General features: G+C 45.8%; 1 protein-coding gene across 2 annotated transcripts in view; it reads right to left on the reverse strand.

Moving 5' to 3' along the window:
* Window positions 1-13925, reverse strand: part of LOC135914618 (uncharacterized) — an 85981-nt gene that overhangs the window by 49217 nt on the left and 22839 nt on the right. For both annotated transcript variants that reach the window (XM_070525793.1, XM_070525792.1), the window contains exon 4: window positions 7207-7258. In XM_070525793.1, coding sequence (XP_070381894.1) covers window positions 7207-7258 — 52 coding nt within the window. The remainder of the gene's footprint in view (window positions 1-7206; window positions 7259-13925) is intronic.

A 13925-nucleotide genomic window follows, 5' to 3' on the forward strand; every position in this document is an offset into this window, starting at 1 on the left:
TTTTCATAGCGCTATTAGAACACAAATGAAATCAGTTGCTAGGCGGGTTCTTCCTTTGCACATGAAAGTGTAGCTACGTCACTCCCTGTTTAGTACGCTACAGTCAGTGGCGTAGCCAGAAATTTTATTCGGGGAAGGGGGGAGGCTCTCGTTGCAGCTCGGCCTTCTCCTTAAAGAATTTGTCGAGGGATCAAGTACATGAATAACAAGTGCATTGCGATTGCCAAAGATGCTGCAAACGTATTCTTGAGCGCTACGCACTGTCAAGACAGGTAAAACATGAATTTTTTTTCACAAAAGAATGTACTTGTATGCCCCCAAAATTGTGCCCAAAATAATTGATATGAATTCTTCCATGTTTTTGTCTGTTTAATAAGTAAAGAAATTATCACGCAAAATTTAGAAATATATTTGTTCGAAACCAGCAAAGCAGTACATGCCACTGATATTGAGAATGTAAAGGCCGTGAAATGAAGAAATTGAGGACAAATATGTTAATGAAACTTTGTCATTCAAGAAAATTGTTTTCATTTTTGTACATGTGGAACGGCCAGTGAAAAATCTCAATGACGCTGTCATTTGTTTCAATGTATTATGCACCAACAGCTGTCACCGGTCGTGTATTGTGACCAATTGCACCAAAATTATAGTCGCAACAGAGAGCACGTATAAAAATCAGGAGTTCTACAAAATATATGAGACCGAGTCAAATGAAGGTGAGCCAATGCGAATAATGACAAACGGGGCACTTCATCTAAAGGTAGCCCCCATGAGCACTAAGACATTTGTCCCATTGACTAAGGAGTCACGTGATTCCCGTCTCATACAACAACTTGGGTTGCTCCTTTAGAAAGTATGTAAGTGCCTCTTTTGCGTCATCGTCCGACACGAATCTGGTTACCTTGAGCTGTCTTTTCTTTCAGTTGCCCAAAATGTGGAAGTCGCAAGGCGACAGGTCATAAATAAAGAATCAATCAATCAGGTCTGGGCTGTACGGCGAATGTTGCACCGTTTCCCAATTGAAATTTTCCAGTTTTGGGTTAACCACATCAGCGACGTGGGGACGGGGATTGTCGTGCAGCAAAATGTTCGTCAATTTATTTTTCACGTCGTTTGTTTTTGATTGCGACGCGCAGCCGATCCGGCGTTTCACAATATCGGAAACAATTGATAGTCTCTCCAGATTTAACAAATTCTGTCAATAATTGGTCTTGACTATCGAAAAAAAAGTTAACACCTTTCCGGTGGAAATGACGGCCTTTGTTTTCTTTGGGGGTGGTAAATTCGAATGTTCCCACTGTAAGCTTTGCCGTCCTGTTTCAGGCTCGTAGTAGGGGCACCATGATTCGTCCGCGGTCACATTTGCAGACAAGAGGTCGTCACCCTCATTGCGATATCGGATCAGATGAGTCAAGGCAGCGTAGAACTTCTGCGTCTTCTGGCGGTGGTTCAAAACCTTGGGCATCCATTGAGCACGCAAGAACGGGTAACCGACATGTTTATGAATTATGGCGTGAACCGAACCGTGAGTGATGTTCACACGCTCTGCCAGTTCACCGATGCTTATCCTCCGTTCTTGTCTATTCAGCTCATCAACGTTCGCAATTGTGCTGGAGGTGGCTTTGACCCGGTCTTAGATCGTCGTTGCAACTTTCACGTCCTTCTTTGAACCCGTTTGCTCCGACGTTTCACAGTGACCAATGAAATGCAATGTTCAACGTACACTGCGGCCAAACGGTGATTAATTTCTTTTTGGGAAACACCTTCAGCTGTCAAAACACCTCAGAACACCTTTTGGAGCGTATGTTATGTCACGCAACCATGTTCAACCCAGAGTATGAGAGCGTTAAAGAACAGTTATCCTCACACCTGCGTGTCACTCTTGTAAATGAGAGATGCCTGTGTGCAAAACGCATGCCTCGCAGATAACAAACACAACTATTATTGCGCGGGGTTGGTTGGCTCACTTCGATTTGACTCGCCCTCATACATTATGAATGCGAAGATACAATGGAATATACAAATGCGAAGATACAGCTTGATAAAGGGCAAAAAAAGTGTCACTGGAAACAAAGTTCACTGCCCGTATACACAAACCCTCGCAACAAGATATTTAAGTATACGTATAAGTCAATAAATCTGCGAATCTGAAAAAAAGTCATGGTATGTAATGCGTCAAACAAGGCAAATAAACATGTTGCACATTCACAGATCACAGAATCCTAGGACCTGCCCCCTTTCCCGCCACTCCCCCGATCTATCGCGCGTGACGGAAGAAGGCGTGCTTCCTCCCCGCTTTTCTCCCTTGCACACACAAGACTGAGCCACCATGAACGGTTCGCCCATGCCCCCTCCCCCCCCCGCCCCCCATACGCTATCACTCGCATATGCAGCATGCGAAGCGTGGTCACGATGTTACCGCCGCAGCTCGAGGAAGCAACGCGGAGCGACGACCAAGAAAAACCACTCCAGGCCGTCCAGAGGTCATCGAGGCGCTGGCAAGGCAGGAGCCTGGCGAGCCGGCAACGGTGAGAGGGGATCCTCGCAGAGCACCCGCCACGATGACGACGTAGGCCACGTCCGGAGCGCGCCTGCGCGCTTTACTGAAGGCTCAGTAAGCGTTTTCCCAATCCAATCCAATCGCGCTTTGATTTAACGGAACATTAGGGCAACGCTGACGGCAGGAATGCATCTGGAGTGTCCATATAATTTTGTATCGCAATAATATAATAAGAGTATCCAGGCAACTCAAGCGTCCCGTGGCCCATTACTTTCCGCAAAAGAAGAATTAAGTAACAAAATCGAACTTTCCCCACGCGACATTTCGCTGCCCCGCTACAGTGGGGCGGGGACACCGAATGAGAAAAAAGAAACCGCAAAGGAAAGCATGTTGGCCACAATCGGAGGATAATTTGGGGTACCTGATGTGGCTAAGGAAGGAATATCGAAGAAAACGTGAGACGCTTGATGCACTTTACGCTTGTAGCACTTTACGCTTGGTGCAACCACACGCGTAATGCTCGGTATCGTACACCGGCGAGACAAGACTTTTCGTAGAGGCTGCGCTCAAGTGAACGCGTTGCAAATCGTCGAGTCCCCACAATGATGGCGGCGTGCGACCAGTTTCTTTTTCTCGTCTGCTAACCGGAAAGCGTCCAAAACTCTGCCAGGTGAAAATCCACTGGGACAGAGAAGACTGAACGCGCACCAAAGTGCGCCGCGCAGGGGTCGGGTTAACACGAGAAAGACTCATGCGCTCTGGCTGGCTCTGGCAGCCCGCGGGTAGGGTAGCGAGAAAAAAAAAATGATGCTGCTCAATGCATCCTCGCGATTAAATGTCAAAGTAGAAAAAATAAATAAGAACGTAGTTACCTTTACTGGCTTTAGTGTCTTGACATGGATGCCTTGGCGTAGAAAAAAATGATGGTATTTTTTTCTGTGACACGACGGCACAAATGAACCACCACAACGCTTCGTCTCACCGGACCTCACTGCATGCTTTGTCAATTTGTCTGATAGTCTGCTGATTTGGCTTGTCTCGTTGTATGGTCCGATGTACCACTTCAGAAAAGTCCATGCACTTTTGGCGTCAAATGTTCATACCAACAATAAACCCACAAATTTCCACAATTGAAGATCTAAAGCATAACTTTGGAAATATCAATACACCTTTCACATCGAAAGTTTGAGAACTTTATACCAAGGGAGTTTCGGAATTGAAATCTATGCGCTTCGTAGACTCCGTGGCCTCCGCGAGATGCCGCGACGAGCCCGTTCACCATCAAAACGCCCTTGAAATCTTGTGGTCGGATGGGACGCCTTGCGTTATGTGACTCGCGGTGCATGGGCGTTGCCGCGAAATCCAGCCCGAGTTCGCAATGTTCGCGGTGAAATGTTTCTTCGAGCGTGAAAAAGACATTCTCTGTGGTCCGAATAAATGTTTCATGCGAAGCATATTACTAGAGCTCAACCCAGCTCCTCAGGGGTGGCGGTATCGCCTTCAATGACCTTTGACCCCATGCCATACCACGTGACACCGTGACGTCATGACAGAGGAGAAACGGGGCTCCAACTCGCGTCGTCGCGGCGGTATATAAGCAGCTGCGCTTGTTTCTAGGTGGCTTTGGCTCAACTCTTGCAAGATGGGCTGAGTGGGAATTGAACCAGGGTCTCCGGAGTGTGAGACGGAGACGCTACCACTGAGCCACGAGTACAATGCTTCAAAGCGGTACAAACGCGCCTTTAGTGAATGCGGTGTTGCCTTAGAAACGAGCTGTTTCTAAGGCGCCTTTACTAGATGCCTGCCGCGTGACCCGAGAAGCTGGTTCCTGCCCCTCTCCTCTTTACTCTTCCCCACCCGGGTTTACCCGGGTCGGCTGCGAGCGCTAGCTGCGGTGGCCGCTGGAAACCTAAATCATGTAGCCCAGCCTCCGAGATTTTAGCGGCATCTGTTGCAATCCCGGAGGCAGGACCCACAATCTCTCGTCAAGCGATTGGTCGAGCGCGCGCCAGCCTAGTAATCGTCATTTCCTCCGCAACAGGAAGTGGGTCGGCTGCGAGCGCCGTTTCTCTGCGACTACCCTGAACTACGGGAACCTCCGCTCCAATGGGAAGACTAGCGACGCGGCAGGCATCTAGTAAAGGAGGCATTGCTCAGGCGTGCGTCGCTTGCTCAGGCGCACATTTCGTTGCCGCGCCGAACGCTGCGTTGCTCGACGCTCACCGCGTCCATTGCGGGGCGCGTACTCGCTGCGCCGTAGCCCATTGTCTTACACCCCTTGGCGGGTCGACGGGAACGCTGTCACGTTCCACTCTTGAAGGCGAAGCAGAGTAACGCATGAGTTGTTTCTTCGTCTAGCCGAACCAAATATAGCCAAGCAACAGCACTTCACCAGGCTAAACAGTGGTTGAACAACTAAAATAAATGCTAGTATGCTTCGCATCCTGGGCTTAACCTTACCTAAGCCACAGCCATTTTTTCTCTCTCTCTCTCGACAAAATCCATAATGATTTCCGGCGCCGGGGGTTCCTTTGGTCGGCGGTGCATGCACAGCACAAAAAAAATTCTGGGGAGGGGTGGGGGGGGGGGGGAGGCTGAAGCCCCATAAGCACCCCCGCCCCTGGTTACACCCCTGCCTACAGTTGCCACTTCCGGACAACTGCAATTTATGCGCCCGTAATCTTACTCAGGAAGCGCTTGCGGCGAGCGCTATGCACGAAAGCAAGCTTTCTGGGTTATCTGTTATGTCTCCCGCACGGCCCGCTCCGCCGCTGCGCCGGATGCGCGTAGGCGAGCGCCATCTGGTGATACTTCAAGGAACCCCGCGGTGCACGCGGTGCGTACCTCCCGCTGTGACTGGTCGAGTAATATATAGGTTGCGGAGACAAAGAAATCTCGGGATCCTGCTCATATACAGCTTCGCTGCAAAATTGTTGGATTGGAAAGCGGGAATCACGTACGTGGTGGAACATGGAAATAAAACAAGCAATAGCAGAGGGTCAGACGGCGTCAAGGCAACCTTGAGAGGTCAGAAAGTTGGGATGATACGAAGTAGAGGTGCTTCTTAGGTGGAACAAATACAGAGAAAAATAAAGGGTGGGGAGTTGCTCCTGCAAGAGAAATTCGATGCAGAAGTGAACGTTGGGTGCACAGCATACGCAAAGGAGACATTCTTAAGAGCCCTCAGATCTCCAACTAAAAAAATCGCGGACAGTTATAAGGAATGAGGATGGTAACATCTTCGAAGGATACACGCTGCGGTACATCAGGAACGTTATTAGGAATAGCATAAGTACAAAAGAAAACGTAGTTCAGACTCAGACACATCCCGCAGCAACAGAGAAGCCCGAGAGATCAAAATTCAGCATAGAAAACTTTTACTGAAAAAAAGCAGAAGCAAATGTCCGGAATAACAGGGCCCCAGGACCCGATGAAATCCCAATACATCTAATCAAGACCCTCGGCCCATTCCCGCCCCGTTCCAAAGGGGACGCTCATAACATCGATCGATCGATCCATCCATCCATCCATCCATCCATCCATCCATCCATCCATCCATCCATCCATCCATCCATCCATCCATCCATCCATCCATCCATCCACGTCCGTCCGTCCGTCCGTCCGTCCATCCATCCATCCAACCATCCATCCATCCATCCATCCATCCATCCATCCATCCATCCATCCATCCATCCATCCATCCATCCGTCCATCCGTCCATCCGTCCATCCGTCCATCCATCCATCCATCCATCCATCCATCCATCCATCCATCCATCCATCCATCCATCCATCCATCCATCCATCCATCCATCCATCCATCCAGCAAGGATATCTATATTGTATGTTTTTGTGAAATCCAGAAACGTGCCAAGGACCAAGTTCTAACTTTCAAACACTTCCAGTAATATTTCTTTTTGCGTGAGCAGTGCGAGCTTGGTAGATTTGTTCTTTATGAAGTCTTACTGCGAGTCAATTAGTATCCTGTAGCTACTACTAAATGAACTAAACGCATTAAATTTATTTTCGAAAGACTTCGAAAAAATGTGCTAGAATGAAAATTGGACGGTATTTCGTAATATAACTCTTATCTACTTTTGTTGTAAATTGCTGTAGACTTTTTCACATTGCGTTTTACGAGAAAACACCGCAGATGAGAGACAATATTTATATATATTTATCAATGCTTGATCAAGTCAATAACGAATCTCACCAGTTTTATTTGAAGACACATCATATCTGTGGGTGGGCTGTTATTTAAAATAGGCTTTAATAACTTCAGATTCAGACACTGGTCACAAAAACTGGCAGCAGAAACTCGCAGTGCGGCTGCTGCATGTAGGACAACCTGTCACCTTTAAAAGGTTACCGGTCGCGAGAAAGGAATGAATAATTAAATGTATTTGCTAGTACAGCCACAAAAGTTTCCACGTTGTCTTTCATCGTCTTTGTAATAGGCAAATGTAGTACTTCTGCCAAATATCGCCTTTAGTTTGCGTCACATGTCCAGACATCGTTGAATTATGCGGTTATAATGGTATCTGTTTTCAGTAGAACGAAGTTTTTAATGACGTGATTTCTTTGTTTTTCTTCTGCAAAGCTTTAAGTGCATCGGGCATCAAAGAGGAAAGACTATTCAATTGGTATTCGAGATTTCGAGTGCTGTACCACCCTTAGGTCTTAAGTGCGGGAAAAGATGTAACTTACACAGGATGTCGCCAACATTCTCGGTGAACATGACGTCCTCCTCGTACAGCGACTGAAATAGAAGGGTTAGCGAATTAAAATCAAATAACTGATAAATTCTAAGTTTTCCTGCGCGAAGGTAGAAATCGAACTATTCTTCGTAAGAAGTCATCGACAACGTCCTCAAGCACAGAAAACACGAATTATCATTCTATCTGCTAGAGCGAAAAACCGTGATCGAAATCATGCAAAACAAGATAAAGTGCAATCAAAGATTCATCAGCCCTTCCACTCTGCAGAAACGGGCGAGCATCGAAGCTGTGGTGTGTTTTACCTCCATCGACGCAGCTTTGTACATATAGCCATTGTTATTATTATTACTATAGAAGGACACAGAAAACGAATACATCTTTTGACTGTGGAGTGATTTGTTCCTATTCTTTTATGAAGTAGTGACGTCTGCAAGTACCGCCGTATGGCCATGCGGGAACTTCACAATATTTACAACTTCCCTGTGAACTACGTAATCGTGAAGAGTATATGAGGCACGACGTAATGTTGGAGTCGTCTTAGCGGCTAATTGTCATATAATTTGTTTCAGAATAGTGTCGATAAAACAATAGTCACAGCCGTTTTCTGTAACCATACTCCCTCCGTAAACGGCCATGTATTGACAGCAGAAGGATATTCTGTAACGTTTATAACTTGAACGAATGAATATGTGTTGTTTAGTGGCGCAAGGGCCAGGTATGGCCAAAGAGCGCCAAACGTTTATAACTTCACTGTGGACTAACTAATTAAGATGAGTAAATGAAATTCGGCTTAATGAGTCGTCTTAGCGACCAAGTTCAGTATAATTTTTTCCAGGATTCCTACATTATACTGAGAGCCGCAGAGTATTCGCTGGAAACTGGAGACGAAAATTTTTTCGTGTCGACGCGACGCGGAGATGGACGGCCATCGACCACCGTCGAAGGGTAACTATACATACAGCTTCGCTGTAAAAACAATCTAGCAAACGTTGTTATTAAGGCCAAAGCCTTAAGCGCCTCATGGGTCGAAACATTCGTTGCCAGGAAATACGTTTCGAAATGCGCTGCCTGGCGTTATCGAAAAATTGACCATCCGGCGTTATGGCACCAATATTGACGCTGCCACCCACGAGCATTGTTGGGACTCCTACCCACGATCTTTGGTGGGAGTCAAACCTACGAACACTGTTGGGAGTCTTACCCATGAGGGGGTACTTGCCCCTCCCCCTCTCAGGACTGGAGAGGAAAAATAGGTCATTTGCCCCACCCCCTTTCTCTTTTGAAACCCGTGAACACGTAATGCACCTACAGCCCTAATCAAGATCACTCGGTTCTACAGAAAGTGGCTTGAATCACTGATAATGGGGTTCTGGCCTCTTCACCAGCTGTGCTTGGAATCTCGGCCACATTGGTTCTTCAGCGCACTAATCACTGGTATTTATATAGCACACCGAGTCTACTCGGTAACAGTTCGCAAATTCCCCCACCTCTGCAAGTCTGCAGTAGTCTTTCAAGTCTTCATCTAGACATTGATTCTGGCTACTTGCTCTGTCAATAGTGCAATTGAACCTCAATAGCGCAATTGATGTTCCCAGAACTTTCACGATTTCTTTCACATCTTGGTCGGGAAAGGTGTTCTCGCGGTGAAACTGAGGCAGCACGAAGCGTTCGCTTTTCGCTGCCGGCGGTCTTCATCACGTGGGCGTTGTGACAGCGCGTGCTCGTGGTCATCGAGTAAGATGTGCTTATGCTTGCCTGTACGTGCGTGGCTCCGTGCTTGTCATAGGTGTACAGTCGCGATCAATTTGAAGGTGATCGCTCGAGCGGCGACCGAAACTAGGAGCAGCGCCATGTTACGTCATCACCGTCAGTCAAGAGGGAAACAAGATAGCTTCCCTCTCTCTCTTTTGCTGTTCGCTGAGCAGCTGTCACTCCCGTCTGGCAACTCGCAGCTTTTCGTCACGCTTCACGAGATAACCTGCGAATCCATTGCGACTGCCTTATCAGCTATTGCACAGAAGCGTCATTGTTAGCCAATGTATGCACGAGGCAGGGACGCACACACATCATTGTCATGAAAGGGCAACAAGCACAAAAATAAGGCGAGTTAGTCTTGGGGGTGACGGTTGCAGCCTGGACGAGCGTAAAAGGGGAAGAAGGCAGCGCAATTTTTAACTTCGCAGTTCCGAAATCTGCCGCTATGCTGCTTGGAAGGCCCGCCGGTCGCACCTCGAGTGATCACCTTCAATTTGATCGCGACTGTACGTACCCTACTAGAGGTTGGATAGCGCAACATTTTGTCGAGACACGCAGAAGAGAAACACACACTTTTTCTTTTCTGTGTGTCTCGTCGAAAATGTTGCGCAATCCGACATCTAACATGCTATAGCAACACGCCCAGTCTTCAACCTTGGTACGTATCTACCGGTTTCGGGGGAGGTGTGCCCCTTCCCCCACAGTCACAATTGAAATGAAAAGTATACGCCATTTATCCGCCCCCCTAAGCGCACACACTTGGGAAAGTGGGCGCTGTCGGCTGCACACTGAACAAATACAACAAAACAACAGCTCAGTCCACGTTTTCTCTCACAATTGGGCTCACACACGTGCGATTTATTTATTACGTATCCCATGCTTTCAGGCCTCGCCTCCACGTGCTGTAGCAGATGACGCGTTACACCGTACTTTGCGGTGAGAGACGCCTGAGGGCCTTACAAATCTGCATTGCTGACAAAGCTATCGCTATAGGCTGTCCAAAATACTATGACTTGCACGAACCCGTGTTTGCTGGGACCGTCTAATTACCTAACCTACTTTGAAAAAACAAAATCAAATTCGCTTTTATAATTTACCGGCACCTTATCAGTGTTGCCATTTTAGCGATTTTGACGGTTGACATTGTGATTTTTTTGTCTGTTTACGGCAAAGTTTGCTATTTAGCAATCAGTGACTTTTTAAGTGACGAATGAACAGTTGGTGATATGTTAACGACTGATAAGTTAGATTGCTCGGAAAATGGCCTTCAAGAACATGCTTTGATATTCAAATGCCACATGCAAGTGGCCGAAACTCGCTGTATGACGCATAATCTCCGCGACTATCATGAACCAACGGTTGCCTTCACAGTGGTAGCTTTCACATTGTGATAGTGCTTTACAGCACAGTGGTAACCATAGTCTTGACATTCTGGCCACAAACTTGAAGTTTATTTGTTATTCACAAAATCTACTGAATATACATATAATTGAATATTATGAAACCTATGTGAACCCGCAGCGTGTCACTAGATCCATTCGATTGGTAGACGCTTAACAAGCGTGTCAGGTAACTAATTTACGAAAACGAAGTGGGATAAATTTTCTGTCAGGATTTAGGAAACAGCAGATGAATAAAACATACCGACAGCGTAACAGCGTAAATATAGGAACGGTCTAGCTTGTTCACGGGCGACTGAACAAATCGCTTCCGTTTCTCGCCTCTCGGTCTATTCACTACTTCACGTCTAATTTCCGCTAGATCAAGGGCGAAAATACGGTATTTAATCTGTACAAAGGTCGGGCAATTGCTATTGCCATGTTAACAACATGCGGTCAAGCGTGTTCCACAGAACTGAGGTTAAACAGCGCGTAAAAGACGAAGACACAAGGCAACAAATACCACAGACAGGTTTCCTTGTGTCCTCGTCTTTTTCGCACTGTTAAACCTCAGTTCTAAGTATGAACCAACTAGCCCTCATCAAGCTCTTACTAGTGTTCCACAGAATCTAGTTCTGCTACCACGAATGTCGACAAGCACAAAAAAAAATTTGGGGACAATAGGCAGACTAAACGTATTTTAATGCTAAGAAAACTACTTTGCTTGTGTTCTTTTGAATCGGGCTGTATTTGAAACCTTCCAATCTGAAGATAATGAACAATTTGAGCTGTCATAATCCAGTATGTAAATATCAGAGGTAGACGATCGAATATCGACTTTTTCAAACACGAATTGAATACGAATAGTAAGTATCGAATATCAAATAGACAAACGCAGAAGCAAATATTTACAGAAAGAATGCTTGTTTCAGTATGATTAGGAACACGCTTGTACTGAATAGACCGTCAACTATCACGCACAATTAAGATCGTTTTAAATACAAGATCACAACAGCCATGAAAAGTACTGCACGAATAGCCGCTTGACACCTTTAAGCCTGGTGGTAACCAAGCTTTCCAAGAATGACAGGCATTTGAAACTGACCAACTTTTCAAAGACGCATAATAAATATTTGTTGAAAAAATATCAGAAGTTATGGAAAAGGAAAATAAAACGCTAAGGTTGTATTTGTGAGCCTTAGAAAGAACACAGAGCCTTTTACAAGAAAAGAAGATCACTGGTTGTAACATAAGAGATAAAACTCCTGCATGACTAGACTGCAAGAAAGACCAATTGGTAGGCCATAAGCACAATATAGCCTATTGTCAAGTATTGGACGAAAAGGTGAACCGAGGTGCTCGGTTTGTTAGTCAGAATCATATGAAAAAAAAAAGATAATGAGGAAACGGAAAGCAAATGATTTATTATCCGTAGTTGAAGTGCAAAAATGAGAAGGGAAACGGAAATGGAAGAAAATTCAACTTGCTGACGGTGAGAGACGAATCCACAACCTCTGCATTACGCGCGCGCTGCCCTAAATATTGTGCTATGGTGACAACGGCAGTTGCCATATCCATACAGTTTTGGGTATTTACGTATGTATAGAAGATCTAACCCAGGGATCAGCGCAAAACTTCCACCGCACAAAAAAAATAATAATAAATTTGGGGGTTTTACGTGCTAGTACCATTTTTTCATGAGGCACGCCGTAGTGTCCGGGGACTATGTGTCCAGAAAATTTAGACTAACTAGGATTCTTTAACACGCACGTAAATTTAAGTGCACTAGTGTGCTTTCACCCCCATCGAAATGCGGCCGCCCTAGTCGTGATTCGAGCCGGCGACCTTATCCTTAGCAGCCCAACACCACAGCCACTAAGCAACCACGGCGGGTCCCGCAAAACCGAAAACAAAGCTTGTATTACCGATCTGGTTTTTGCATTGCGCCAAAAACCTTTTCGCTGTTTTACTGCTGATAATTATAATTTGCGATACTTTGTTCAGCAGGTGGAGAACAGCAACCCGATTTGAACAGTCTGTTGTTGTGATATTTGGTTTGTTTTGATATTCGAAAACACCAAACAGATAATTTTCGAATACGAATAAAATATTACACACCAACTGCTCATATCTGAAACTTCGATATTCAGCTATCCTAGCGTAAATACATTACTAAAGCTAAAACCCTCTAAGCTCTATTGGTAAATTCACTGTTTTTCTTCAGCTGCACAAACATTAGACCAACATGACACGTCTAAGTGAAATATTTACTCCACGCTAGCTTACATTAGAGTGTTTCAAAATACCTGCATTCTTAAAATGCACTTCACAGTTAGAGCGAGAGTTTTAGCGATTTTTTTTTTGTCTAACTTAAGTGACACGCTTCCTGAAATCTTCGCAACACAAGACTGTGATGGTTCGTAATGTACGATTGAAAACTAGATCTGTCGATGACAAAGATAACGTTCACTGAGGCATTCTTCAGTCCTTTTTTTTATTGCAGTGGCAATCGGGTAATCCGCAAGGAGGCGAACTTTAGTATACGTGATACCTGGGCCCACTCTGAGTATGCATTCTCCGCCCAGTCGTGAACGTGACCTTCCGCATAACATTCATTGACTATTTTCCCACAAATCCACACGTCATCAACAAATCAAATAAAAGAACGTGTCATCGTTTATTGGTTTGTGGCCGCTAAAGTGGCATTTACCTAACCTCCCTCCCACCCGGAAGGAGCCCTCCGTGTCGGGCTTTCTGGTCAAGCGTACAAAAAACGAACATCTACTGCAGAAGTCAAAGGGGAAATTATGTGCAGGGTAGTGCAGCTGTCGTTGTTCGCGTGGGGCGTCAATGCGGACAGACTAGCGGCGGCAGAGCAATTCCAGGCGGCTCGTACTGCGAAAATCACTTTCACACACACACACACACACACACACACACACACACACACACACACACACACACACACACACACACACACACACACACACACACACACACACACACACACACACACACATATATATATATATATATATATATATATATATAGAGAGAGAGAGAGAGAGAGAGAGAGAGAGAGGGGGGGGTGAGTTGTTCCTACGCCACTGCCGTTTCTCACATCATTCTCTGTCAACGAAATCTGGCTGAACAGGCGTTCGACGGCTGCGTTCGAAAGAGGCAGCACAAGTAGCGGCAAAGCTAGCACAGACAGTAGGGGGAACACTTCTCGTTTGACGTAATAGTCAAAGGAGAATTTCTCGTTTAAAGTGACTTGCGAATTTTTTTCGTGAAGCTACTGCGCAAATAAATAACGCAGTGATTGGCAGGAAAACCAAACAAGAGGTTTTGAGGAACCCTTCGTAAACATTGAAATGACCACGGAAAAAAATGATGCGCCGCGACATGCGTGCGAATATTTGAGCTGTTGTATTAATCCACGTTATAGTTTGCTGTGTGGCAGCTGGCACGGAACACGCACTCGACAGCTGTCAGCCCCACCGTTTTTCTCACTGAACCGCGCGTGGCGCCGAAATTAAAACAAAAAGAAGAGAACCTAGTGTTGTAATGACGT

The sequence above is a fragment of the Dermacentor albipictus genome, chromosome 9, assembly GCF_038994185.2.
Source record: "Dermacentor albipictus isolate Rhodes 1998 colony chromosome 9, USDA_Dalb.pri_finalv2, whole genome shotgun sequence".
Taxonomy (NCBI): Eukaryota; Metazoa; Arthropoda; class Arachnida; order Ixodida; family Ixodidae; genus Dermacentor; species Dermacentor albipictus.